General features: G+C 42.7%; 1 protein-coding gene across 1 annotated transcript; it reads right to left on the bottom strand.

The window, feature by feature from the left end:
* Positions 1–3,883: 3,883 nt before the first annotated feature.
* On the bottom strand, positions 3,884–19,694 carry C1H3orf38 (chromosome 1 C3orf38 homolog). Its single transcript, XM_075515371.1, has 3 exons — positions 19,501–19,694; positions 17,022–17,242; positions 3,884–5,074 (listed from the first exon to the last, which is right to left on the bottom strand). The coding sequence occupies exons 1-3, from the start codon at positions 19,631–19,633 to the stop codon at positions 4,499–4,501; spliced, it is 930 nt and encodes a 309-aa protein (XP_075371486.1). The 5' UTR covers positions 19,634–19,694; the 3' UTR covers positions 3,884–4,498.
* Between the last annotated feature and the right edge of the window lie 6,701 nt (positions 19,695–26,395).

Here is a 26,395-nt window from a genome sequence, read left to right as displayed (position 1 = left end):
CCAAGATGGCCAACAGCATCCTGGCTTGTATCAGGAAATAGCGTGGCCAGCAGGACTAGGGAAGTGGTCGTGCCCCTGTACTCAGCACGGGTGAGGCCGCACCTGGAAGCCTGTGTTCAGTTTTGGGCCCCTCACTAACAAGAAAGACACTGAGGTGCTGGAGCGTGTCCAGAGAAGGGCACCGAAGCTGGGGAAGGCTCTAGAGCACAAGTCCGATGAGGAGCGGCTGAGGGGACTGGGGTCCTTTAGCCCAGAGGAAAGGGGGCTGAGGGGAAACCTTCTCGCTCTCTCCAGCTACCTGAAAGGAGGCTGTAGCCAGGAGGGGGTCGGTCTCTTCTCCCAGGTAACAGGCGACAGGACGAGAGGAAACGGCCTCAAGTTGCGCCAGGGGAGGTTTCCATGGGACGTTAGGAAACATTTCTTTACCAAAGGGGTTGTTAAGCAGTGGAACAGGCTGCCCAGGGAAGTGGTGGAGCCACCATCCCTGGAGGCGTTTAAGAGACATGTAGATGTGGTGCTTAGGGACATGGTTCAGTGCTAGGTTAATGGTTGGATTTGATGATCTTAAAGGTCTTTTCCAACCTAAACCATTCTATGATTCTATTTCCTCCTTAGATTACTAAGCAAGCAGGACATAAATGAATGTTAGACACCTTTTACAAATTCCTGAATACACTTAAAAATTTAGTATCATTGAGGAAGTGAGCATCCAAAGAAAACACATTTATTCTGTTACAAGTTTGCTAAAATAACATGCAATTGAGCACTGCTGGATATTTAGACCTCAGGCACAAGTCAGAACTCGTTTAATGCTCTGTGTAAGGTCTCCTTGTGGTTACTTTTCTTCTTCCGCATAAGGAGAGTAAGTACAGCCAAAGCAATACAGCATAACCTGCAGTAAGGTAGCTGGCCTGCATGATCATAGAGGTTCTACTCATTTATTGCTTTAAGACATTCAAGCTTCCTACTTCAGAGACAAAAAAAATTAAATCTGTCCGGTGTGGCTGATTAGAACCAGAGGGTCACGATCCACTGTTTAACACTTATACAATTCAGAAAGTTCTGCCTGTTTTGCTGCAAGTCAGCATTTTGCTTACTATCACATTACTTTCCAGGGATAGATCTAGAAAATATAAATTTAGCATTTCAGCTTAAGTAGTAGTGATAGACATAAGAAATTGTTACTGAAAATATTGTCTTGAGCCTTGACTAAATAGTGGTACAGAGGAAAATTGATGAAAACCATTTTAAAGAAGTTATATTAAATTTTTTTTAATCTCCTAAATGCAACTAAAATGGCCATTGTTTCCAAAGGTAAACCACTAGAAGTTACTTCAGCTCTGAACAGCAGCACCTAGAGGGAGCGATGAAATCAATTCCATAAATATTTCAAAGTTTTTGGCTGTACCTCATTTAAAAAAGTCCTAACCTTTTCATTAAAGTCAAGGCTAAAAGTACCCTCTCAAATTTACCCTGCAGTTAGTGTTTTTTCTACTCTTAAAAAAAAAATTCTGAATGTGACAATGATTTGAAAATTGAATCCTGAACTCCCAGTAACAATACTTATTATAAACAATAATCAGAACACCAGCAAAGTATCTGTAATATGTGATGCAGTACTGCAGCTACGACCTCACAACTCTCATGGGGCACAAAATGAACATGCTTCTACATACATGAAATGTCAAGGAGCAGAGGCACCGCCACCTCTCTGCCTCCCCTACAATCTGATGGCAAACAGGTCAGCCGGTGCTGACTGGTCAGGCAGCAGCTTTCAAAACCCATTTCTGCCTCCTTGCAAGATGGAGAGCCTGAAGAACCATTATAAAACTGGAATCCTTTTTTCCAAGTGGAAATACAATGCACTTAGAAGGGATGAGTATGGTTTTGAAAGAGAGAATGCAGGCCTGGGAGAAAAAGAGGAAGGTGTATCGCAGGATAAAAAGTCATACCAGTTAATAACTGCAAAACCACAGTTACTCAACATCAGCTGACTGTCAGTACCTACCAAATACTCAGGTGGTGAGACTGTAACGAGCAGATACTGTACCGTTTCCTGCATTTTGGAGCAGCAGCCTGGGATAACTGCTGCTCATCAGCAGCCATCAACTGCTGATACCAGCTGCTCCTTGGTAACTACAATTTGAAGTAACCCATAAGCATACACCAAAATTAGCTGCTGCAAAAATCAGTTATCATTCAGCAGCTAATGAGCACAGACTAATGTATGCAGATTCTTAACAGCCTGATCAACAATGCAAGAGCAGCAACTGCACCAACAGGTCATCAGTAAATCATACAGCACCTACTCCACTCTGCAATTGAATAGGGATTTACACACAGGTCACAAGGCTGTGACAATTTAACATTTTCTTGCATGCTTTATGTAGGAGAACTGAAGGAGTAAGAACAAGTTAATTAGGTATTAGCCTTAGTAAGAAGCTGATTTACCACAATGCTCCTTGCATTCAGTATTTTGAAGTTATCAAGCATAAACATTTGGAATGTAAGAATTAACAAAGACTGCTATTTGATCACTTGCTTAATCCCACAGAAATTCAGGTTGTCACCAAAAAAAGCAAATTCTCATCTCTGTTCCTCAGACTGACACTAACACTTGTGTGGCCAGCCGCCTTACAGAGCTGATCAGCCTGAAGGGTTTCTGACAATGAGTTAGTTTTCATTGCGATCAGTCCCCACTCTCTCTTGTTCACAGTTAGCACAAGCATTAATGCTGATACGAGAAGGAAGCAAGGACAGGTACCTGAGTGGAGGAAGGGGACTGCCTGCACCACATCAGCTTAAAGCAGTAATGAAAACTACACCCTTAGTCATGTTCATGTTTAACACGCTGACTAAAGTAATAGCTACGCTGCCAGTTACAAAGTACAGTTCTGCAAATGACAAAATATTTAGTTGGATATTACAGACTGTCATACGGAATGTTGAAAAGGTACCCATTTAGGCCTTTAGGTAGGCTTTTGTCCTCACCTGAAGAGGAATGCAATTCTCAACACATACGAGGACACTGCTTCTCCCAAATTTTAAATTCAGGTTGATTTTTATTTATTATACATCAGTAGCTGAAGAAGCCACAACTCAACTGTTTATTGGGAAAGAACATTCCAACAGAGTCTTTGAACTTTTGCTTAGAAAAGAAATTATTTCAGAAATTTTTAGAGAGAACTTGAGAATCAGACTGTTCATAAAAATCAGTTCTGTGCATACCTGGATCTTGTTTCCCCTCATCCACCCATAATTTTACCATTTGTCATCTTTGACAAGCATGTCAAAAACAAAAGAACTGTTCCCATGTTACGGGGATGTTTCCATTTTCACAACTTGTATTGGTGAAACCATAAAATTAAAACAAAACTTGTAAACAATCCAAGCAAGCTGCAGAAAAAGAAGTTTTCATCTTGTTTCACCCTCTAATCCCTTATAAATAAATTAAAAAAAAAAAGTAAAAAATTTCAAGTTCTTCAGTGGCAATAATTTCAGTTATTAAGTAGTAATTGGATTATTTATTTAATATCACCTGTTGTTGTAACTGCCCAGTGTTAAATTGACTTCTAGTCAATGTAATGAAGCAGCTCAGAGTAGATAAAATTCTTATTTTGAGAAAACATACAAAAATCACAACTATTATATTAAAAACTCTGTTGTAAGTATATACAAAATAATTATCAAAGCATTTGGTTCATACAGTGCTGTTGTAAGTCATGAAATCAACTATGTGATCCAAGGGAGTCAGTGCTAGAAATGGATGCCTGGGCAACTGTCTCAAATTTGTCTGCTTGGGGACACAGATAGAACAACAGAGAGTTTGTCTGTATTCATTAAAAGTTGGAACCATAAGGTAGAAGGAAAGGAAGCTATTAAACCAAGGAGAAAAAGACTTCAATGATGCTAAGTTCCCTGCATTGTCCCATTAAACTACTTACATTGTTCAGTGATGGAACCATGTTTAGAACATAAATGGCAGCATTCACATTATTTTGTCTGTTCTCTCCAAAAACTCCTAAAGAAGCAGATGGTTTTCTTGGGACTTAGATGTCCATTTAGACACTCACCAATCTCGATTTCAAAAAGCCAGAAGCAATGGCTTCCTGTTACAACTCAGATAAGAGTTTAAACTGGTGACCTGAAGAGAAGCAACCTGCAGTTTCTGAACCCTGTGTCATCTAGTTCATTAAATACTGCTGCCAACCCATATTTAAATGTAACCATGTTTTGTAGCCAAGAATAACTAAACTATCTCTATTCCTAACTACAGTACAAAATCTAAATTCTCTGAAATATTTGTTAGCTCTGGAAAGGTGCCCAAAAGCATTACCTGTATTAATACTTTAGACTCTGCATCTCAGTTTGTCATCCAGCAAATCTGACTCAAAAAAGAGAGAACATCACATGGCTGCAACCATTTCAATATTCAACTATGCACTACAAGTGCTGTATGTTCCCCCCTTACCCAGTCACTCAGTTGTGAAAGAATTGTTCAGAATTTCTGAGGTTCAAACACAGTCAGTTCTCTCCCATCATACAACTCTTGCAGTTGGTTTGACTCGTATTTTACGGAGGGTTTTTCAATTTGCATCCCAGGCTCCAGAGCATTCTGTCCAACTATTTTAAGATGCACAACTTTTATTTTCCAGGTATTCTCCCTAACGAGGCAGCTAATGAGTCCAAAAATTTGTTCAAAGATGCCCAAACAAGTGTTGTCTCTATGTACCGTGCCAGCCACTGCTACCAGTATTAACCCATGTCGAGACACGGCACATTTCAGTCCATTGGCATGCAAATTAGGGTTGAATAGAAGATATTCTTCTTTAACCAAGGAGAGCAGACGAAGGCTCACCATTTCTGCACCAACATATTCTTCCATGTTTTTTTCTAATGTGTTGTAACAGAACTTCATTCTGGCATCCTGCCAAAAATGCTGTGGTCCCCATCTTTCTTCAGATTTTACTCCCAGGGGATGTTGAGAATTCAGAAGTTCAAAGAACCATTGACAGAATTTTTCTCCTAGATCATGAATGTCATCTTGTGGTGACTCTTGCCTCTCTCCATGACTCTGCAATCAAGCACATATTTTTTCTTAGAACTGTTTAGCCTTAGCATGCAAGATTACCACTTAGAACAACATAAAATCATGTAAATACTTATTTTAAACATTCTAAGTCTTCTTCAAGTGTTCTGAGACAGAGTGCCTGAAGAAAAACAACAAAGTAAAATCTCATTTATTTTTAAAATCACGATTATCTTATCATCTAGAGAATCAGGGTACAGTCTTTGAATTACAGTTAGAATAGTCTTTCGGTTTTGTCTTGGTCTACAACTTATAAACAATAAGGAAAATCCTTGTTCTACTGAAAAAGGGCAGGGGAAGGATTGTTGAACAACTTCCATGAGACGAGGATTCTCACACAGAGACACAAAATTTCTGCTGAATAAAAAGTGCCTGGGTTCTAACTTTTCACTGGCCTTTACATTTCCAAAAGAAGGTTACAGAAAAACAAGAAGGATACAGACCCAACATAAAAAGCTAATCTCATATTAAGGCATATCCATTTACTAAAAAGTGGTTATAAATAAGCAATTATGTTGACATGTTTTTCCTGTTTGTCGTGGTTTAGCTTCAGTGGGCAACTAAGCACCACACAGCCACTCGCTCACCCTCCCCTCTCCCGGTGGGACGGGGGAGAGAATCATAAGAGCAAAAGTAAGAAAACTCGTGGGTTGAGATAAGAACAGTTTCATAATTGGGAAAAAGAAAAAATATATTATAATAATAATAAATTGTAATGAAAAGGAAAACAACAAAAGAGAGAGACAGAGGAACAAAACGCAGGGAAAAAAACCCAAGTGATGCAACCTCTCACCACCCGCCGAGACGCCCAGCCAGTCCCCAAGCAGTGATCGCTGCCCCCTGGCCAACTCGCCCCAGTTTCTATACTGAGCATGACGTCATATGGTATGGAATAGCCCTTTGGCCAGTTTAGATCAACTATCCTGGCTGTGCCCTCTCCCAGACTCTTGTGCACCTGGAAGAGCGTGGGAAGCTGAAAAGTCCTTGACCAGTGTAAGCACTGCTTAGCAACAACTAAACCATCAGTGTGTTATCAACATTCTTCTCATACTAAAAACCAAAACACAGCACTACACCAGCTACTAGGAAGAAAATTAACTCTATCCCTGCCAAAACCAGGACAGTATCCACCCCTTACTCTATACCATCTACGTCATGCCCAGGTTCTACCCTTTCTAATAAATTCCAACTAATCACCACCACTTTCCCTGTCTTTTGATATATACATACAGATATCATTCCCTTGGTCTATGGGCCATCCCTCTAAAATGTCCATTGAGTTCATTTAGTCCATGACTTTGGGCTCCATAACAGTCCTTCTGGGCAGGAGAGATGGTGTGTGGTGTTGGATTGTTGCATGCTGAAGCCAGTTCTGGTTCCATCACCACTGCACTTTGCTTGGTTTCATCGAAATTCATTCTTCATTAATCTGGGAGATTCTTACTGTAATACTGTTGATATGGCATATAGCAACCATAGAAGTGATGACATACAGTATTATATAGCAATTAACATCATATCATTTAGTTCATTGGCTATTCTCACCCAAAATCAAATCCCCTTGAGGTACACATCAAACTTCCCCATCCTTTCGCATTACCCACCAAGTGCACCCAGGTCCTTGAGCAAAAGCAATCCCATGAATGGGTTTACCTTTGCCCGAGGCAGGAGTAACCTAGAGTGTCTTCCCCAGCATATTTTTTATGTGCACTACAGGGACTTTATCCCCTTCTGCAGTACGTAAAAGTTTTGATTAGGCAGAGCCAGCTCAATTGGCAGATCCCCTAGAGTTGACTAACCAGGTGGCCTTTGCTAAATGTATATCCCAGTGTTTAAATGTCCCAGCACCCCTTGCTCTCAGTGTAGCCTTTAACAGCCCATTGTGTTGTTCGATTTTCCCGGAGGCTGGTGCATGACAGGGGATGTGATATACCCACTCAATGCCATGCTCTTTGGCCCAGGTGTCTATGAGGTTGTTTCGAAAATGAGTCCCGTTGCCTGACTCAGTTCTCCCTGGGGTGCCATGTTGCCATAGGACTTGCTTTTCAAGGCCCAGGATAGTGTTCCAGGTGGTGGCATGGGGCACAGAATATATTTCCAGCCATCCGGTGGTTGCTTCCACCATTGTAAGCACATGGCGCTTGCCTTGGCGGGTTTGTGTGAGTGTGATATAATCGATCTGCCAGGCCTCCCCATATTTATATTTCAGCCATCATCCTCCATACCAGAGAGGCTTTGACATCTTGGCTTCTTTAATTGCAGCACATGTTTCACATTCATGGATAACCTGTGCAATAGTGTCCATGGTCAACTCCACCCCTCGATCATGAGCCCATCTAATATGTTGCATTTCTTCCTTGATGGTCTGAGGTGTCATGGGCCCACTGAGCTACACATAATTTACCTTTATGTTGCCAGTCCAGATCCACCTGAGCCACTTCAATCTTAGCAGCCTGATCCACCTGCTGGTTGTTTTGATGTTCTTCAGCGACCCGACTCTTGGGTACGTGAGCATCTATGTGACATACTTTTACAACCAGGTTCGCCACCCAGGCAGCAATATTTTGCCAACTATTATCTTATCATCTAGAGAGTCAGGGTACAGACGCCGGGGGCCCCTCCCCCACCCCTTTTATAGTTTTTTCTTTTGCTGCAGCCCAGATGGGTTTGCTTCTGCGCTGCCAGTTGCTCTGCTTCCATTGCTGTAACCACCTCTACAGGACATTGGCCACCATCTATGAATCAGTATAGAAATAGAGCACTGGCCACTTTTCTTGGTCAGCAATGGCTAAAGCCAACTGGATGGCCTTTACTTCTGCAAATTGGCTCGATTCACTGTCTCCTTCAGCAGTTTCTACAACTTGTCGTATAGGACTCCATACAGCAACTTTCCATCTCCAATGCTTTTCTACAATACGACAGGACCCATCAGTGAACAGGGCATATTGCTTCTCATTTTCTGGTAGTTTATTGTACAGTGGGGCCTCCTCAGCACGCATCACCTCCTCCTCTAGTGATATTCTGAAATCTTTGCCTTCTGGCCAGTCTATAATTACTTCCAAGATTCCTGGGCAACTGGGGTTTCCTATTCGAGCCCACTGTGTGATCAGTGTGACCCACTTACTCCATGTAGCATCGGTTGCATGATGTGTACAGGGGACCCTCCCTTTGAACATCCAGCCCAGCACCAGCAGTCGGGGTGCCAGGAGGAGTTATGCTTCAGTACCAACCACTTCCGAAGCAGCTCGAACCCCTTCATATGCAGCCAATATCTATTTTTCAGTTGGAGTATAGCGGGCCTCAGATCCTCTGTATCCCCGACTCCAAAACCCTAGGGGTCAACCTCGAGTCTCCCCTAGTGCTTTCTGCCAGAGGCTCCAGGTAGGGCCATTCTCCCCGGCTGTGGAGTAGAGCACATTTTTTACGTTTTGCCCTGCCCAGACTGGCCCAAGGGCTACTGCATGAACTATCTCCAGTTTAATTTGTTCAAAGGCTTGTTGTTGCTCAGGGCCCCATTTGAAATCGTTCTTCTTCTGGGTCACTTGATAGAGAGGGCTTATGATCAGACTGTAATTTGGAATATGCATTCTCCAAAAACCCACAACGCCTAAGAAAGCTTGTGTTTCCTTTTTGCTAGTTGATGGAGACATGGCTGTTATTTTGTTAATCACATCCATTGGGATCTGACAGTGTCCATCTTGCCATTTGATTCCTAAAAACTGGATCTCCTGTGCAGGTCTCTTGACCTTACTTTGTTTTATGGCAAAACCGGCTTTCAGGAGGATTTGGACTATTTTCTTCCCTTTCTCAAAAACCTCTTCTGCTGTGTTGCCCCACACGATGAGGTCATCAATGTATTGCAGGTGTTCCAGAGCTTCACCCTGTTCCAGTGCAGTCTGGATCAGTCCATGGCAGATGGTAGGGCTGTGTTTCCACCCCTGGGGCAGTCAATTCCAAGTGTACTGAACACCCCTCCAAGTGAAAGCAAACTGTGGCCTGCACTCTCCTGCCAAAGGGATTGAGAAAAATGCATTAGTGATATCAATTGTATCATACCACTTGGCTGCTTTTGACTCCAGTTTGTATTGAAGTTCCAACATGTCCAGCACAGCAGCACTCAGCAGCGGCGTGACTTCATTCAGGCCACAACAGTCTACTGTCAGTCGCCACTCTCCATTAGGCTTTCGCACTGGCCTGTTACAAGGTGAACAAGTCTTACTGATCACTCTTTGGCTCTCCAGTCAATGAATCAGCTTATGGATGGGAATCAGGAAGTTTCAGTTGCTGCGATATTGCCTCCGGTGCACCGTTGTGGTAGCAATCAGCACCTGTTGTTTTTCAACCCTCAGCAACCCCACAACAGAAGGGTCCTCCGAGAGACTGGGCAGGGCAGACAGCTGTTTAATTTTGTCTGTCTCCAAGGCAGCTATACCAAAAGCCCACCGATACCCTTTTGGGTCCTTGAAATACCCTCTCCTGAGGTAGTCTATGCCAAGGATGCACGGCGCCTCTGGGCCAGTCACCATGGGGTGCTTTTGCTACTCATTCCCAGTTAGGCTCACTTTGGCCCCCAATACAGTTAGCTGTTGGGATCCCCCTGTCACTCCAGAAATACAGATGGGTTCTGCCCCTATATAACTTGATGGCATTAGGGTACACTGTGCACCGGTGTCTACAAGAGCTTTATACTTCTGTGGGTCTGATGTGCTAGGCCATCGAATCCACACAGTCCAGTAAACCCGGTTGTCCCTTTCCTCCACCTGGCTGGAGGCAGGGCCCCTCTAGTCCTGGTCATGGTATTTGTTACCCACTTCTTGTACATACAAGTCAGGAGTTCCTTCATTAAAATCAGGAGTAAGACCAGCCCTTTTACTCTGTCTGGGGAACAGCCCACTGGAAACGGGAGCAGCAATTTTCCTGGAAGAACCCCTCTTTGTGATTGTTTTTCCTTGCTCATGTACCTGCGACTCTAGGGTCAAAGTAGGTTTTCCATCCCACTTCCTCATGTCCTCTTCGTGGTCATGCAGGTAAAACCATAGGGTGCCCTGTGGTGTGTATGCTCTATATCCTCTCTCTTGAGCAGAGGAACACTGACTCCTAATAGCTGAGATACTGAAACACTGAGATACAGGTGGAAAGTAGGACCTATCCTCTTTGAGTTGCTGGACCTTCCGGGACAGTTTCTCCACAACTGAGACAAGGGAGGAAGAGATACTTTCATCGTATTCCTGGAGTTGGCTAGCCGCTGCATCCACTGTTGGACCCTCTCCGTCTTTCCAGGTCAGTATTGCCATTGAGCTGGCATACAACAGATGGTGCGCTCCATACCAACTTCCGCCACATGGGTTGCGGGCACCTGACTTTATCTGCATCTTTGGATAACTGCTTGTCGTTCGGGTCACCACAAATCACCTCCAGCATGGCTAATTCCCTCAGGTACTGGATACCTCTCTCCATGGTGGTCCATTTCCCGGGGCAATATATAACATCTTCCTTGAAGGGATATCTTTCCTTCCTAGCTGACAGGAGTTGCCTCCAGAGGCTGAGGACTTGCGCCCCTTTTCCAAACGCTTTGTCAATGCCCGCTTCCCTAGAAAGGGATCCCAGCTGTTTGGCTTCCTTACCCTCTAATTCCAGGCTACTGGCCCCGTTACCCCAGCATCGGAGCAGCCAGGTGACAACATGCTCGCCCGGATGACGGCTGAAACCTTTTCACATATCTCGCAGCTCACTCAGGGATAGGGATTGGGTGGTTTCCATCTCATCCATGAGTTCTTCCTCTCTTTGTGATGGCCCTGCTTTTTCATCTTCTCTTTCTAAACAAGCTGATTTTCGTTTCCAATATTTTTTCTTGTGTATAGGGGCAACTGATACCGATATGGGTTGGTTCCCTGGTTCAACCACATTATCTGTCGGAGCAGGGGCTGGAGTAGCTGTGGTGTCTGTCATTTTGTCATCAGATCCAGAGACCTTCTCTTCCCCTTGAGGGTTCCGAATAGTGTTGAACAGGGCTTGGTAGGCATGGGCCAGGCCCCAGCACATTACAGTGATTTGTATCTCCCTAGAATTGCCAGGGTGACAGCATACTTTTTCCAAATATTCTACTAATTTTTCAGGATTCTGCGCTTGTTCAGGGGTGAAGTTCCAAAACACTGGAGTTGCCCACTGTCCTAGGCATTTGCCCATGCTATCCCCCACACCCTGCCACTCATAACTGTCCAGCCTTGGGGCAGATCTTTGGATGATATTCTTAAATTGCTTATTAACCTTAGACAAAACCAAAACAATATTCCCAAGCAATACCAATAGATGTATCTTAATTATCCAAGGATGTTCAAGATACTGAAAAGTTACTGTAACGAAGGAGGAAACATCATAGAAGAAGGTAGCGAAGATGCCATCCTGTATTTCCTCCATAAAAAACTTCTCAGAGGAAGAAGTATAATTGCTAATTCTTTCCAAGAGGTGGTACCTGATGTAGAGTAATGGCTTCAGTACAAAATTTAGATACCAAATTAAGCTCAAGGCCAGTGTTTTAATAACAAATCTCCCAGGCAAAACATCACTAATCACTGCAGAGCACAGCAAACTGCAAAACCCAACACCGATCTTTAACATGTACAGCAAAAAAATGAGCATGGTGCAGATCAGATAAACCAGTATCGAGAACAGATGAATCTATATCATGACACGCAACTATTAACAGATCTAAATTCCTTAATACGTTCTGGTTAATCTGTTATTATCTCAAACCCTTTGTGCCCCACGTTGGGTGCCAAAAAGGACTGTTGTGGTTTAGCTTCAGTCGACAACTAAGTACCACACAGCCGCTTGCTCACCCTCCCCATCCCCACAGTGGGATGGGGGGAGAGAACTGGAAGAGCAAAAGTAAGAAAACTCGTGGGTTGAGATAAGAACAGTTTCATAATGGGAACAACAACAACAATAAAATATTAATATTAATAATAATAAATTGTAATGAAAACAACAAAAGAGAGAGAGGAACAAAACGCAGGGGAAAAAAAAACCTAAATGATGCAACCGCTCACCACCCGCCGACCGACGCCCAGCCAGTCCCCGAGCAGCGATTGCTGCCCCGCAGCCAACTCGCCCTAGTTTCTATACCAAGCATGACGTCATATGGTATGGAATAGCCCTTTGGCCAGTTTGGATCAACTATCTTGGCTATGCCCCCTTCCCAGACTCTTGTGCACGTAGCAGAGCATGGGAAGCTGAAAAGTCCTTGACCAGTGTTAAGCACTGCTCAGCAGCAACTAAAACATCAGTGTGTTATCACATTAGTCTCATACTAAAAACCAAAACACAGCACTATACCAGCTACTAGGAAGAAAATTAACTCTATCCCAGCTGAAACCAGGACACTGTTTCATGTTGCCTTCAGTCTCTTCTTTCTGGTACCTTCTAATTTGGTGATTTGTGTTGGTCCGAGTTCAGGGGGATGATCACTTCCCTCCTCCTGCTGGCCACACTATTTCTGATACAAGCCAGGATGCTATTGGCCTTCTCAGCCACCTGGGCATGCTGCTGGCTCATATTCAGCTAGCTATCAACCAACACCCCCAGGTCCTTTTCTGCCAGGCAGCTTTCCAGCCACTCTTCCCCAAGCCTGTAGCGTTGCATGGGGTTGCTGTGGCCCAAGTGCAGGACCCGGCACTTGGCCTTGTTGAACCTCATACACTTGGCCTGGGCCCATCGATCCAGCCTGTCCAGATCTCCCTGCAGAGCCTTCCTACCCTCAAGTACATCAACACTCCCGCCCAGTTTGGTGTCGACTGCAGACTTACTAAGGGTGCACTCCATCCCCTCATCCAGATCATTGATAAAGATATTAAACAGAACTGACCCCAATACTGAGCCCTGGGGAACACCACTTGTGACCGGCCACCAACTGGAGTTAACTCCATTCACCACCACTCTTTGGGCTCAGCCATCCAGCCAGTTTTTTACCCAGCAAAGCGTACGCCCATCCGAGCCATGAGCAGCCAGTTTCTCCAGGAGAATGCTGTGGGAAACTGTGTCAAAGGCTTTACTAAAGTTTAGGTAGACAAGACCCACAGCCTTTCCCTCACCCATTAAACAGGTCACCTTGTCATAGAAGGAGATCAGGTTAGCCAAGCAGGACCTGCCTTTCATAAACCCATGCTGGCTGGGCCTGATCACCTGGTTGTCCTGTACATGCCATGTGATGGCACTCAAGATGATCTGCTCCATAAGCTTCCCTGGCACCGAGGTCAGACTGACAGGCCTGTAGTTCCCTGGATCCTCTTTCCGGCCCTAAATACATCCTAATATATCCTAATACATCCTAATATATCCTAATACATCCTCATACCTGAAGCTGATGGAATACTTCTGATTTATGAGGGTATTTTACCTATGTCAGTGGAATACGCTAACAAAATGCACAACTAATCCAGGAAGAACTGAAATTCAAAGAATTAATGTGTTCCAGAATGTTTTCTCCACCAATCACGTGCCTGAATTTAGCCCTGTTTGGCAGTAAGACTGCCAAAAATAATCCAAAAGATGCTTGGTCACTTTCATGAGTGATGTTTGTAGTCTTCACCATATTTCTAATAGGAAAAGAGCCCAAATCAAAGAAAACCATAACTTATGTTACCTTTGCTCCTCCAAAATAGACAAAAGTGTTGAGGAATCTCAGTTACTTTTCTAATTGTACAACTGATCACTTAAAACAGACTGAGACAATATGACATTGGGATAGGAGGGCTGCAGGGATTTTCACATAGCAGCATAGGCTTACTCTGGAAACAAAGGCAACTCCATTCTGCCTGTCATAAAATCCTTCCTTCAGACTATGATAAAATCCTTTGTTCAACACTGAATCTGCCGAGAAAGTATTTTTAAGTAGTGAGACAAAGTAAACATTGCTAGCATACAGCTAAACCTTCAAAGAATAATTTGAAAAGGCTCAGTCAAAGATTCTTGTCTTGTCTAGAAGCCTTAGAGAAGAATGGGTCAGTGAAAGAAAGCATGAAACTACACAAAACATATCTTCCACTAGTTCTCCATAGGTTATGGACAAGCCACTTGTGCTCTTTTTCCCTTGTTTTACAGGAAATGACACACACGCACTCCTAAAATACATCTAAGATGTAGGGGGATAAGAAATACTTCAAACTAATATTTACATTTAACGATGGGTTGCTGAAACTGACAACTGAGTGGTGGGTATAAAGTTTTGAAGCCAAATTCACAGTAAGTAGCAAAAGCAAGTATCAGTGAGGAACCAATGGTCGTGTTATTAAAACCACATCAGATGAGGGTGACAAACCACTCCAAGTGTTGTATCACTAAATATGTACTGCAACAAAGTAAGCAGTAAGGATTTTTAGATGCTATTATGGGTCAAGCTAAGAAAAAACATCTATTCCTTGCAGTTGAATTCTTGGTATGTCTACAACTATGCATAGAAGAACAGCAAAATTTAAGCACAAACATCCAGGAAATAAGTTGCTTAGCAATTAGATATTTAAGACAGGTTTTTAACTTGATTATAAAAATATATTTGATTTAGAGGACAGTTCTTTCTGAAAGAAGTGTCACTGTAAAAGGCAACAATCGGATGCTCAAATAAGAGTCCTGTGAGCCTATTGAATTTGTACATAGGTAGTTTGTTTATCCTCCGCTTTCCCTTACAATAGGTAAGATTTTTTACTTAAGAAAAATCATCCAAACTTTCCAATGTAAAGACACATGACCTCCAACTGTAAGGTGACGTGTTTTTTGAACAAGAATTAAATGTGCAGTTATTTTGTAGGCCTTCTCAGTATTAGCAACTTGATAGCAAGACTTTTAGAAGTAAATCAAATGTCAAGTTTGCTAACATCAAAGTCTAGTAAGTATTAAACTAAGGATGTTTTAAGTAAGTATTAAGTATGAAAAGTTTGGAGACTTCTATATAGAAATGCTGTATTTGTTTCACAAGAAACTGTAATTAATTTCTAATGCTGTTACGTAGGTTCATGTTACCCATTTCTTCAAAAGGGTGAAAGCCACAAGAATGAAGAGAAAACAAAGATGTATGTAATAAATAAACCAGTTGAACTTCTCATTCTTTGTGAATGTGTTTTAAGTACTTTGGAGAATTTAATTTACCTACCTTCAATCATAAAACTTCTCTATGGGGTAATACTTGGGAAGTGTTCTTGCAAGAGTAACATTTTTTTTTCCCCAAAGTACACACACAAAAAATTGGTATGAAAACAATTCTCAGCTAAATCATAATTCTCATCAGTTAATTCCTGACGGAAAGCTCCATGCAGTAGTTATCAACAGCTACAGAGCTCTAACACACCAGCTGGTGGGGCTGTTGCCCATTAGGTCTCAGAAGTACAACACTTGAAAGAGCAAGGTGGCTGTTTAGGACTACATGGTAAAGATCCAAGACTAACAAAACACTGAAAGTTCATTACACCACAAGGATTTCCTAAATGTCAGAATTTTGAACTTCAAAATAACCTGTAATTGCCAAAACACATTTTAGTTACACTGTATTAAGTGTTACTAATATCAAGGGAAAAAAAAGGACACAGACCTGGCACTGCTACAAACTTCACATTTCAGCGATACAAAAATTTGCCAAAATCCATTATGCACCCCAACTACAAGAGGTGAAAAGGAAAACAGCTTACAGACAGTGCTGCTTTGATTGCACTGTCACTAGAAGTAGACCAAGGCCACTTACAAAAAAGCAGTTTTCCCTCCATTCCCTCCCTCCCCCAAAACATTTTAGACCACAGTCTGACAGATGTTTTCACCCTATGATCTACTATCGACAGCATCTCTTTGCTCTGCTCTGGAATGTGCCCTACCAAAGATATCGCTAGTGCCTGGTCTGGACTGGAAAACCTGGATCTATACCAAAAATTTAAGATCCACCACATTAAAAAAAATGACAAGGGGCCATGCAGAGTTTCTGTACCATTAGCACTGTTTTCAGTTGTCCTTGAATCCACAGAATTATTTGTGAATAGCCTCTATTTTAGCATACAGTACAACTTAAAAACAAAAAGCATGGAGAAGACCCCACACATTAGAGTTCAAATGCATTAATATACTTCACAAGACAGACCAGAAGACTGTGCTCTGCAAGTGATACGTTGGCATAGCCAGCTTTAAATGATGTAATTTAAAAAAAAAAAAACCAACCAAACAAAAAAACCCAACTGTTGTGGTTTAGCCCCAGCCGGCAGCTAAGCACCACGCAGCTGCTCGCTCACTCCCCCACAGTGAGATGGGGGAGAGAATTGGAAGAGCAAAAGTAAGAAAACTCGACGGTTGAGATAAAAACAGTTTAATAGGTAAAGCAAGAGCTGTGCACACAAGCAAAGCAAAGCAAGGAATTGATTCACTACTCCCCATGGGCAGGCAGGTGTTCAGCCATCTCCAGGAAAGCAGGGCTCCATCATGCATAATGGTTACTTGGGAAGACAAATGCCATCACTCCAAATGTCCCCCCCTTCCTTCTTCTTCCCCAGCTTTATATACTGAGCATGACGTCATGTGGTATGGAATAGCCCTTTGGTCAGTTTGGATCAGCTGTCCTGGCTGTGTCCCCTCCCAGCTTCTTCTGCACCTGGCAGAGCATGGGAAGCTGGGAAGTCCCTGACTAGTGCAGCAACAACTAAAACATCTCTGTATTATCAACACTGTTTTCAGCACAAATCCAAAACATAGCCCCATACCAGCCACTATAAAGAAAATTAACTCTATCTCAGCTGAAACCAGGACACCAACCAAAACCAAACAAACCAAGGGTTGAAGAGATTCAGTACCTTCCTAAATACAGGTGAAGAGCCACACTTGGATGTACATTAGAACATTTACACCGGTTATCCTACAAAAGCAATGCTAAGCATCCTCAGGTCTTTCAGAAAGCAGCACTCACCTCAGCATGTGGTTTTCTCTCCCCTGACTCTGAGGCATGTGTTGTGAGCTGCCCATTCCAGTACTGCTTTACGTGATCAATGAGTAGACGTTTCTCAGAGGAAGGAGGCACTGGAATTCCTTGTGCTGCCAAATACTTAAAAATTATTTCTCGATAGACTTTTCTGCGTTTCAAAAGTTCTTCTACACTTTGGCTGTAAACCAAAATGGCATGAATGGCTTCTGCAAGTAAAGAAATTTAAGTTAGCAGTTGCTTCTCTCGTGACTAAAACCCAAACCTACGCTGTTTCTTAAACTCCTGACCAGCACCTCCAAACACAGTACAAGACAAACCTAAATCAAATGCAAAGACTTAAAAGTTTGTTTGCAAACTGAAATATGACCTAATCATATTAGACACAGAAGATACCCAAAGACTTGGGAACATGTTTAAAAAACAATGCTGTTTTTACTGAAGACCTTGCTACATTGTAATCCCTACTTCCAGTACCGATGACTGCTTGGAACTTCCTATGTATTATTTCAGCTTGATGAAAAGGATGCAACTTTTTCTTCCAAATGAAATTACTAATATTTTTCAAGTATTTTCAAGCTGTTTAGAAACTCCAAGTGCTTCAAGAAGTATAAAGATTCTTGCACACAATGTATTTATCTTATACTTCCTGAGATACAGCTAGCCTTAACTTCAAAATAAGTTCATTTAACATGAAATCATTTAGGGCTTCCTGCTTCATGTCACCATACAGCACCTTCACTTGGCAAAAGCTGAGCTTGGTTTCATTCTCCATTTGAAAAGCTCTGGGATATTTCAAAATAAACCATCCACCTGTCTTTTTGGAAGCAAGATTACACAGAGAAAGAAGAACCAGGCAAATCTTTTATGGTTCTTCTGAATAAGGAACGTGAATATTAATTTCTGCATCAAATGGGTAGTTCACATGATTCAGTCAGAGAACACATTGTTATTTTGAAGAATGTGCAAGTTTTCAAATATTTCCCATGAACAGAAAATTGACAGAAATGCAGAGAGAGAGAGATAACTAAGGTAATCTCCGATTACTCGTATGCTGCACAAGAATTCTAGTACCAGAAGTTTGCAGTTTTTCAGACAACACACAGTAGGTTGTGAAAGTGAGGTTCCATCCAGGTTCCTGAAGACTGACAGAAATGGAATTAAACCTGGTTTATTTCCACACTAATAAAATTACTACTCCTGGGTTCATTAGAAAACACCATGCATTGTAGCACAATGACGGTGTATTGAAATGTAACATTAAAAAAAAAAAAATCAGCTACAAGGCTCTGTGGCAAAATTAGGAAACGATCAACTGAAATTCTCTTTTAAAGTAGTTGTGGTAGCCAGTTCTCACCTGAATTGGGGCTGAGTACTTAACATGTTACCTATAAAAACTGTAAGTTTAAACAAGAAGAGACTAACAGCTGAAGTAAAAAAAAATTTAACATCTTTTAATTTAACCTACAACCACTGCAAAAAGTAGATTAAAAAAGCAAGAAGAAAAACTACAGGCATAAGACCTTTTTAAGAAATGTGTTTGGCAAATCTTACAGGTCTGAGTTACATCACATGAAACATATTCAAGGTTTTTGGATGAGTACATTTCAGGGCAATGTGCTGAGTGGCCTCAGGTAACTCACATACAAAATTCAATTTTACGAAACAAATGTCAACATCTACAAAGTGATGGGGGATGGTCACAGCTGAAAGGGCTCTGTTCTACAAAGAAATAAGTTGAATATTTGATTTGTATTTTACTCTTTCAAAACCTGAAAGCAGGTGTCATTAACGCAAACAGCAAGAGATATTTGGGTTTTAAATACGTTTTTAAACCCTAACAGGGCATATCAGGGGCACAGCAGTGCACGAAGCTCACCGGGGGCGGCAGGAGGGGGGGGTTGGTCTAAGGGAGAAAAAGAAGTGCTTGAGATCTGAAAATCCGCTAAAAGCCACTAGCAGCCGCAAGTTCCTTGGCCAAAACAAACCCCAAACTCCCTGCAGCCAGATCCCAGTCCTGTTCGGAGGTACTGAGGCCCACTGGAGAAAAAGGCTCCCAACAGCTACAACCCAACGAAACGCAGCTGCGCATCTCACCACCGCCCTGCACCGGGGCAGGGCGCTGCCAGCTCTCCAGGGCCCCGAAAATCCTCCTGGGCAGCTCCAGCACACCGGCCTAGCTCGCCTCCCCCCAGCCCACCGCTGTAAGCCGGCCCGGCCCCACGCCAGCGGCAGCGGAGCAGGGACGCGCCGGCAGCCCCCGGCCCCGCCTCCACGTCCGATCCGGTTGCGTCTGCGCTGCCGCCGGGCCCGCGGCCAACCGGGGAAAGGAGCACAGCGGCCGGGCGGCCGCGCCCGCCGGCGGAGCACAGGGGCAGGCTCCAGCATCCCCGCCCGGGGGCCGGGAGGCGGTCGGGCCGCGAAGGCCGCCGCAGGAGTCAGCGTTCCCGTCGCGGGCTCCGCGCACCTTGGCGGCTCTCCGAGTGCACCAGGCGGTTGGTGACCGTGTCCGTCAGCGCCATCAGCTCCTCGGTCTCCAGAAGCTCCAGGAGCTCGCGGCACCCGGCCTGCTCCCGCTCGTTCAGGCCCAGCGACGCCATCGCCCGGCCCGGCGGAGCCGGATGCGCCGCCGCTTCCCTAACTGAAGCCCTAGCAACGGCAGCTTCCTGTACGGCGCTCTAAGCTGCCCCCCCGGTGCCGCCGCGCATTGGCCTATAGGCGCCGGGTAGAAATGGCGGCTGGCACTGAGGTTCCGTCCGGGAGCCGTCGCCGGCGGCGGCAAGGGCGGCGAGGCAGGGCCGCCGGCCGCCTCCCGGCAGCGAGAGAAGCCGCCCCCGGGTTGCGTGTCCCGGCCCCGGCCGGCCCGCGGGTGTCCGTGGAGAGCAAGGGCCAAGGCGGGGAGGACCCAGCAGCTGTGGCCTGGCCCACAGGTGGAGGAAAGCCACAAGAAAGTTAACTTAAATGTATATATTGTTTATGTGAAGAGTTTATAATTATCACCCTTCCCTTCCATCAGATCGTGAAGCTGCCATGCTAATTTTCTCTCCCCCGCCCCTTAAGCCAACGCAGTACTGCTGCAAAGCGCTGCTACCCCGCCTGCCCTACGTCGCTGGCCCCCGGCTGTGGGGTGACTTGCCCTCCCTGCCACTGGCAAGCCCAGCAGCGGATGCAAAGGAGAGCAGAAAGCGCATCTCCCACACCTGTTTACTTTAACGACGTTTTTTTTCAGCCTTGCTGCAGAGCCATCACGTCCAGCCTCAGCATTTCCAAGCAGCTCTCCCGCATCTGCCCCAAGATGGAGACCGTACTCGAGCAAGGCTGCCGGCAGGATCCAGCTGTGCACAGCAGCCACCACCGGCTCCTCGGGAAGGGCTCAGCGCTCCTGCTGAGGGCAGGCAGATGCTCTCAGTGGAAACAGCCATTGGAAGTCTTATCAATAGGCCTTAAGCTGTGGTAACGTCTACGGCGGTCGCTTCAGCCGGGCTGACCGATCTTTGGGTATCTGAGACACAGCCACTGGGATCTGAGACGCAGCCACGGTGGCATCGAGTAAGTCTTCCACTCGTGCCTTGGAAACTAATGCCAAGCAAGTTATGCGTGTCCACAAGAGTGGGAAAACTGACAGCACAGCACCCGCCTGAGGACATGAAGTTCTGTAAGCCAAAGCTGCTTTACTACGTGCAAGGCTTGAACCTTGTGCTGCTCCTCCACTTGGCAGTATTTTCTCAGTCAAGGGCAGAATAACCAGGGGCAGTCACTTTATGGGTTAGGAAGAGAAAAAGGAGGAAAGATAAACAAAAAAGGCAAAAGACGACAGCAGAAGCTTCAGTTGAGCTAAGGACCATATGCTACATGAGGGCTGGTGCTGAGAAAAATACAGGTGCAAAGAGTCCTTGACCTGACTGTGGCAGAAAAAGCAGGCACTCTCATCAAACCCATGCTTTAATATGGGTAGCATAAGGAGGCCACCTTTTGGTGCTAAAGTTGCCTGTGGTTTCAAAACCAGGAAGACCTAGATTCTGTAAGGATACGCAGACCGTCGCTTGAAGACAGGAGTAAAAATTACCGGTGATGCTTTTGCGCCAAGAGGTGTCAAAACAACTGAACACTTCTTTATGGTAGGCTCTGTTCAGATCTGTAGTAACAAATGCCTGCCCTCAAGATGTCGTAAACCTAAGACAGAACATCTACATGAACACAGAACATTTCCCTACCCCCCATGTTACAGATACATTTGTTTTAGATTATTGTTTTCTCTTTGAGGTCTAAAAAACTGTCCATGCAGATCTCCCAGGTTCATCAGAAGGAAAACCAACACACGTTCAGCTAGAGTAATAAGTATTCTCTTGAGCTATAGCAATGAATGCAAAATAAACCAAAACCAGCTGAGCCAGTTTTGCTCATGAATTTTAAGTCTAACTTTCACATAAAAATTCAGTCCTATAGCATCTGGAAAGATTCAACACAATAATGCTTAGTCTGCTGTGCCAAATTTCCCTTCACGTGTACGCTGATTTAATATTCTTTATGCAGTTAGAGCAGCATGTAACAGCTTCTATTGACAAGATCAGCCTCCATAAGATAATATACGTGGCCTTGCCATACAGCTATTACACATTCTGTAAGACCAGCTACTTGCATGCTCTTCATGTAAAAGAAAGACCTCCCACCACAATATGCAGTGCAGAATTCTGCATATTAGAGTTTAGAGTTTAAACATTTAGAGTTTACAAAGCAAAGAGTTTAAACATTAGCATTAGAGTTTAAACATTAGAGTTTACAATGCAAAATTGGTTCATCAAAAAAATGGGACAACCTACCTGCCACCAAGGTAATTTTGCTGCTGAAATCTTGAATTTCTTAAAATTAATCCTGCAAACTTAAAAATAGAAAAAGCATCCGAGAAATGCAAATGGCCTTTCCTTCATTTTTCTTATGTTTCAATAAACCTATTCAGATTTGCAGAATTCAGGGGAATAATATTTGACTGAATATTCTAGAATTTAGGAAAAAAAAATCAAGATGCCTTTTTAAAATTAGATTATTTTGAGATGTTGGCTATGTTTTCAGTGAGTATTTTTTTTTTGACAGGTTGCCTTAGAATGGTCACATTCCCGTTAATCGTGAGAGAAGAAAGGTGCATTGTCATCACAGAGACTGGAGAGCCTCTTTAATGTTCAGAACTCATTTATTTTCTTTTTTTTTTTTCCTTCCTTATTTTAAACAAAGGCCAGCACTTTTAGTAGGATTGTACCTATACCTTGTAAGTGCTTCCCCTTTGGAGGTGGTGGGGGAAAGGGGAAAATCTCAGAAATGGGTTTTATTTTTTTGTCTTTCCCGTAACTGGGAATTCCCTAGTTTTTATTCAAACTTTCCAAATTGACTTTGATCACTGACAAGGGAAGTAAACTGGCGTTCCTGAAGGGGAAGAACCAGGAAAATGATTAGCCTATATAATGAAAAGGTGAATAGAACTCTTGTAACATTAAACTGCAGTCATAATTCAAGGAGTCACTACAAGTGATCCAGTCCCCCCCGCCCTCTTCAGAATTTTATTTACTGCAAATTATATCCCTAAAAAGTCATCCATCTTCTTATTTCTGTGAGCACAGTGCAGATAGTCAGGCACTGAGACAGAAAGTAGTGGATTTAATGATACCAATACATAGAACTATAGCTTCAGGCAGTGCTAGATACTGCTCTAAGTCACACAGGCACTGCTCTGACACCAGCAAGACAGCACAAAATATATCCCAGGCTATTTGGATTGGCAGGAACTGAACTTAACTGAAATGCCAGTTACAGACTTCTTTTTCCTTCCTTTGAAAGCTAAGCAAAATAAATGAGAAATTACTGACTACATCACAAGCAAACACAGCTATAAATGTTACAGTCGTCTGTGGAAGTAGCTGTTTTACAGGTGGGCACAGCCATAAACTATAACAACTTAAGGGTATTTACATACATACATACTTGAATGACACTGGCCATTGCATTTACTCATTTTACCACTGCTATCCTACACTAAATTTTCCAACAAGTTAGCTTATATAGTGTTGATTATGCTGATAGACAAAGGTGACATGTACAGCCTGAAAGAATATATTGTAATAATGGACAACAGTAGCTAATTACCATATGAAGCATATGCAGTTTAACTGTACCTCCCATGCAATTTCATTTCATAACCTTGAATTGATATTTTATACCTCCCACCTGCCATCATTGATATTTTTACATCTTTTTACATAATTCTAAAAATCAGAAAAAAATCTTTCCCGATATGACCTTTTCAACATACAAAATTCAAGTACTTAAAGTCATCTGTATACCAAACAACCTCAAAGTTGGCATTTGTCTTAAACTCATGTAGACTATTTCAAGCACCCTTGAGCACCTCTTTGGTCAGTCCAGCCGCTTCTAATTGTTAGGTGCTTCATTCATCCAGGCACCCCAACCTTCCCTTGGGCTCAAAGGTCAATATTTACTCCTCACAATTCAGCTGTTTCACACTGGACACCAAACTTTTCCTGCCCCGTTTACCAGCCACACTAACCTGTTGTGAAGTGGGCCACCGATGAGAAAACTTACAATGCTGCATTAGGCTACCAACTTAGGGTACAGTTCTACTGAGAAATTGTTACTTTTGCCTGAAATGTTAGCACGTCAAAGGAATTAAAACAATATCCAAGGCATAAAAGTTTACATTTGGTATGTTAATATATTTTGCAATGAATTTATCAAATGGCTTATGTATATATTGCCATTTTGAGAAATATTTTGCCTGCAACGTGCATATGCCACAGTACCAGAGATTTGAGAACCTATACCTTTACGCCCAAACTTAGTAACTTTCTTAGGCAAAGACCTTGTCAAAATTATACAAGGTAGAAAATAAAGGTAAGTTTGAAGTCAAAAGTTGCACAAAAAATCACCAAAGTTTTGCAGAAGACAGTCAAAATCTGTGGTCAAAGAACATTAAAAATTTACAGGACTGCAAATAATAAATCTAAATAATCCAGCATTTTCAGATGATGGTACTGAACTTTTTCAAGAAAAAAAAAAAGGCAATTACGCCATCTTTATCTCTGGGGTACAGCATTCCGTCAAGGGGACTAACAAAGCAATGGAAACAAGTGGATCACACCAGAAGCTGCTATTTCTGTTAGTAGCAGAAACAAACATAAGCTCATAAATGGCAAGAACTGAGGCTCAGCTCTACGTATTAGTGCCAACCAACCTTCCTAAGAGGTTTAGGCCAGCATTGGTACTTGTAACACAGGGCTGCTAGAGAACTTTAACAAACAGCTAGAAGCAGAGGTATCTTAAAACTGCTGCATCCAGACCTCTTTGTGGCCCCACGTTTGACTTTCAAGCCCTACACAATAGCTCCAGAGGGGTTAACCTCCCCCGCATTTTGAAGCCATTGCCCCCTAATGCTATTAAAAAGCATACAAGCTATTAAAATGAACATAGGGCTGCTGATTTCTTTAAACACCACATACAACTTCTCCTCGCAAGCTGTATTCCTCCCAACCCCAGCCTTATGCCATTCTCCGCATGCATGTTAAAAACCACTACACAAGCCCTCCATGACCAGGTCAGAAACTTCACAGGCCCGTCCTGCCTAAGATCTGGGCTGATCACTCAGCAGAGCCCCATTTCCCCTTGTGTTCTGATCAATTCCCTTTATCAGGAAGTGTATCATCTGAACAATACTTGATGCTTGTAAATTACATAGGTATATGCACTAATTACAAAGTCTGGGTCCCAGTGCATGTGGCTGACTATTTAAATAAATGATCTTAAAGGTGCCTGTGTTTTGAAGATGGTTAGAGCCAGTCAAACCTGAGGAGTGGATTGCTGAGTGTCTAAGGTTCAAATGCTGATGGAAGCTTTTTCTACAATAGGCGTGTTCTTCACATGTCTCAGACTGATGACCAAAAGTGCTACTCCTCTCCCTCACACACAGACATACTTCTCTCTTCAGCAGTTATCTATTTGTAAAGAATCTCTAATAATACTATGACTTTTAAAAGACTTATTTAACTAAGAGGTCCCAAATTTACCAAAGCAGGTAAGCTAGAAGGATTAAAAAGAAGGAAACTTAGAAGGAAACTAGAAGGAAACTTAGCTAGAAGGAAGAAAAAGGGGAGGGGGGGAAAACCAAACAAAAAAAAAACAAACAAAAAAAAGACAGACACACAGGAATTCTGTTTTAATTTCCTTGGTAATCCTGGGTATTCTTGGATATACTTGGATAGATTTAGTCTGTCCAAATCCAAATATCCACACACCTGGAATATCAAGACCTGGCAGCTTTACACAGGTGCTGTGCAACAATAATCGTATACCAAACATAACACGATAACTATAAACATTGCAGCAGTATTTTCAGAGTGATTCCCCAAAAGACAAGATCAATTTCTATCAACAACAAAGACAATGTTTTATTGAACAAATCTATGTACAGTACAAAAAAGTTTTTAAAATGAAACACTACTGTTGATTTATTGCAGTTTGATGGCTCAGTTTTAATTTGTACTCTTATATAAAATGCAAAGTAAAATAATTTAACATTCAACAAGGAAGCACAAAATTTCCTTTCTTGCTGAACCTGTAACAGATTTTACAAATTGACAGAGTCCCAAAATGCATACACTGCATTTAATCAGAAAGGTGTTATACAGTACCAAATAAATTAAGAAAATAGTAACACTACCACCCCCTTTAAGTCTTTTGTCCATACCACTGGTGTTAAACAATAAAAGAAATGAGTACAGCTGAACCTTCAACGTGATATTAAAATCACAAAGTTTAATGTTATAAATTATCCAAACTATACAATTTATATAGTTTTAATGAATATGGCTAAATAACCAAAGTACCAGTGACCTTTCCCCACAGATATGACCACTTTCAACCTACTTTCAGTATTTCTCTTTTTGTGAAAGGTGCCTACCAAGCGGCAACTCTTTGAAAATTAGAATTTACATGACCTTTACAGTGAACTGTGATCAGGTTAGAGTAGACAGTCTTAAAAGGAAAGTCTAAATCCAAGCTATAGCCACCTGGAGGAACGTTATTAGAACATGATTATCAGCAATGAAATGCACAAACTTTGATCCAACAAAGCTCCTAAGTTCATGTATAACTTCAGGCAGCTTTAAGATATTTGCATGCTTACATTACACATGTACTTCAGTATTTATTGAATCAAAGTGATACATCTTGAAGAGTATTTCCAATTATATCATACAATGCTTAATGCCTGGGGAAAAAAAAAAAATTTCAATTCTAGATTTGGAACCTTTTTCAGCCCTAGAAGTTGCAGGCTTAGTACAGGGTAATACTCAAGAATC

Source organism: Mycteria americana, chromosome 1 (assembly GCF_035582795.1).
Source record: "Mycteria americana isolate JAX WOST 10 ecotype Jacksonville Zoo and Gardens chromosome 1, USCA_MyAme_1.0, whole genome shotgun sequence".
Lineage (NCBI taxonomy): Eukaryota > Metazoa > Chordata > Aves > Ciconiiformes > Ciconiidae > Mycteria > Mycteria americana.
This window is presented reverse-complemented; position numbering and strand designations above follow the sequence as displayed.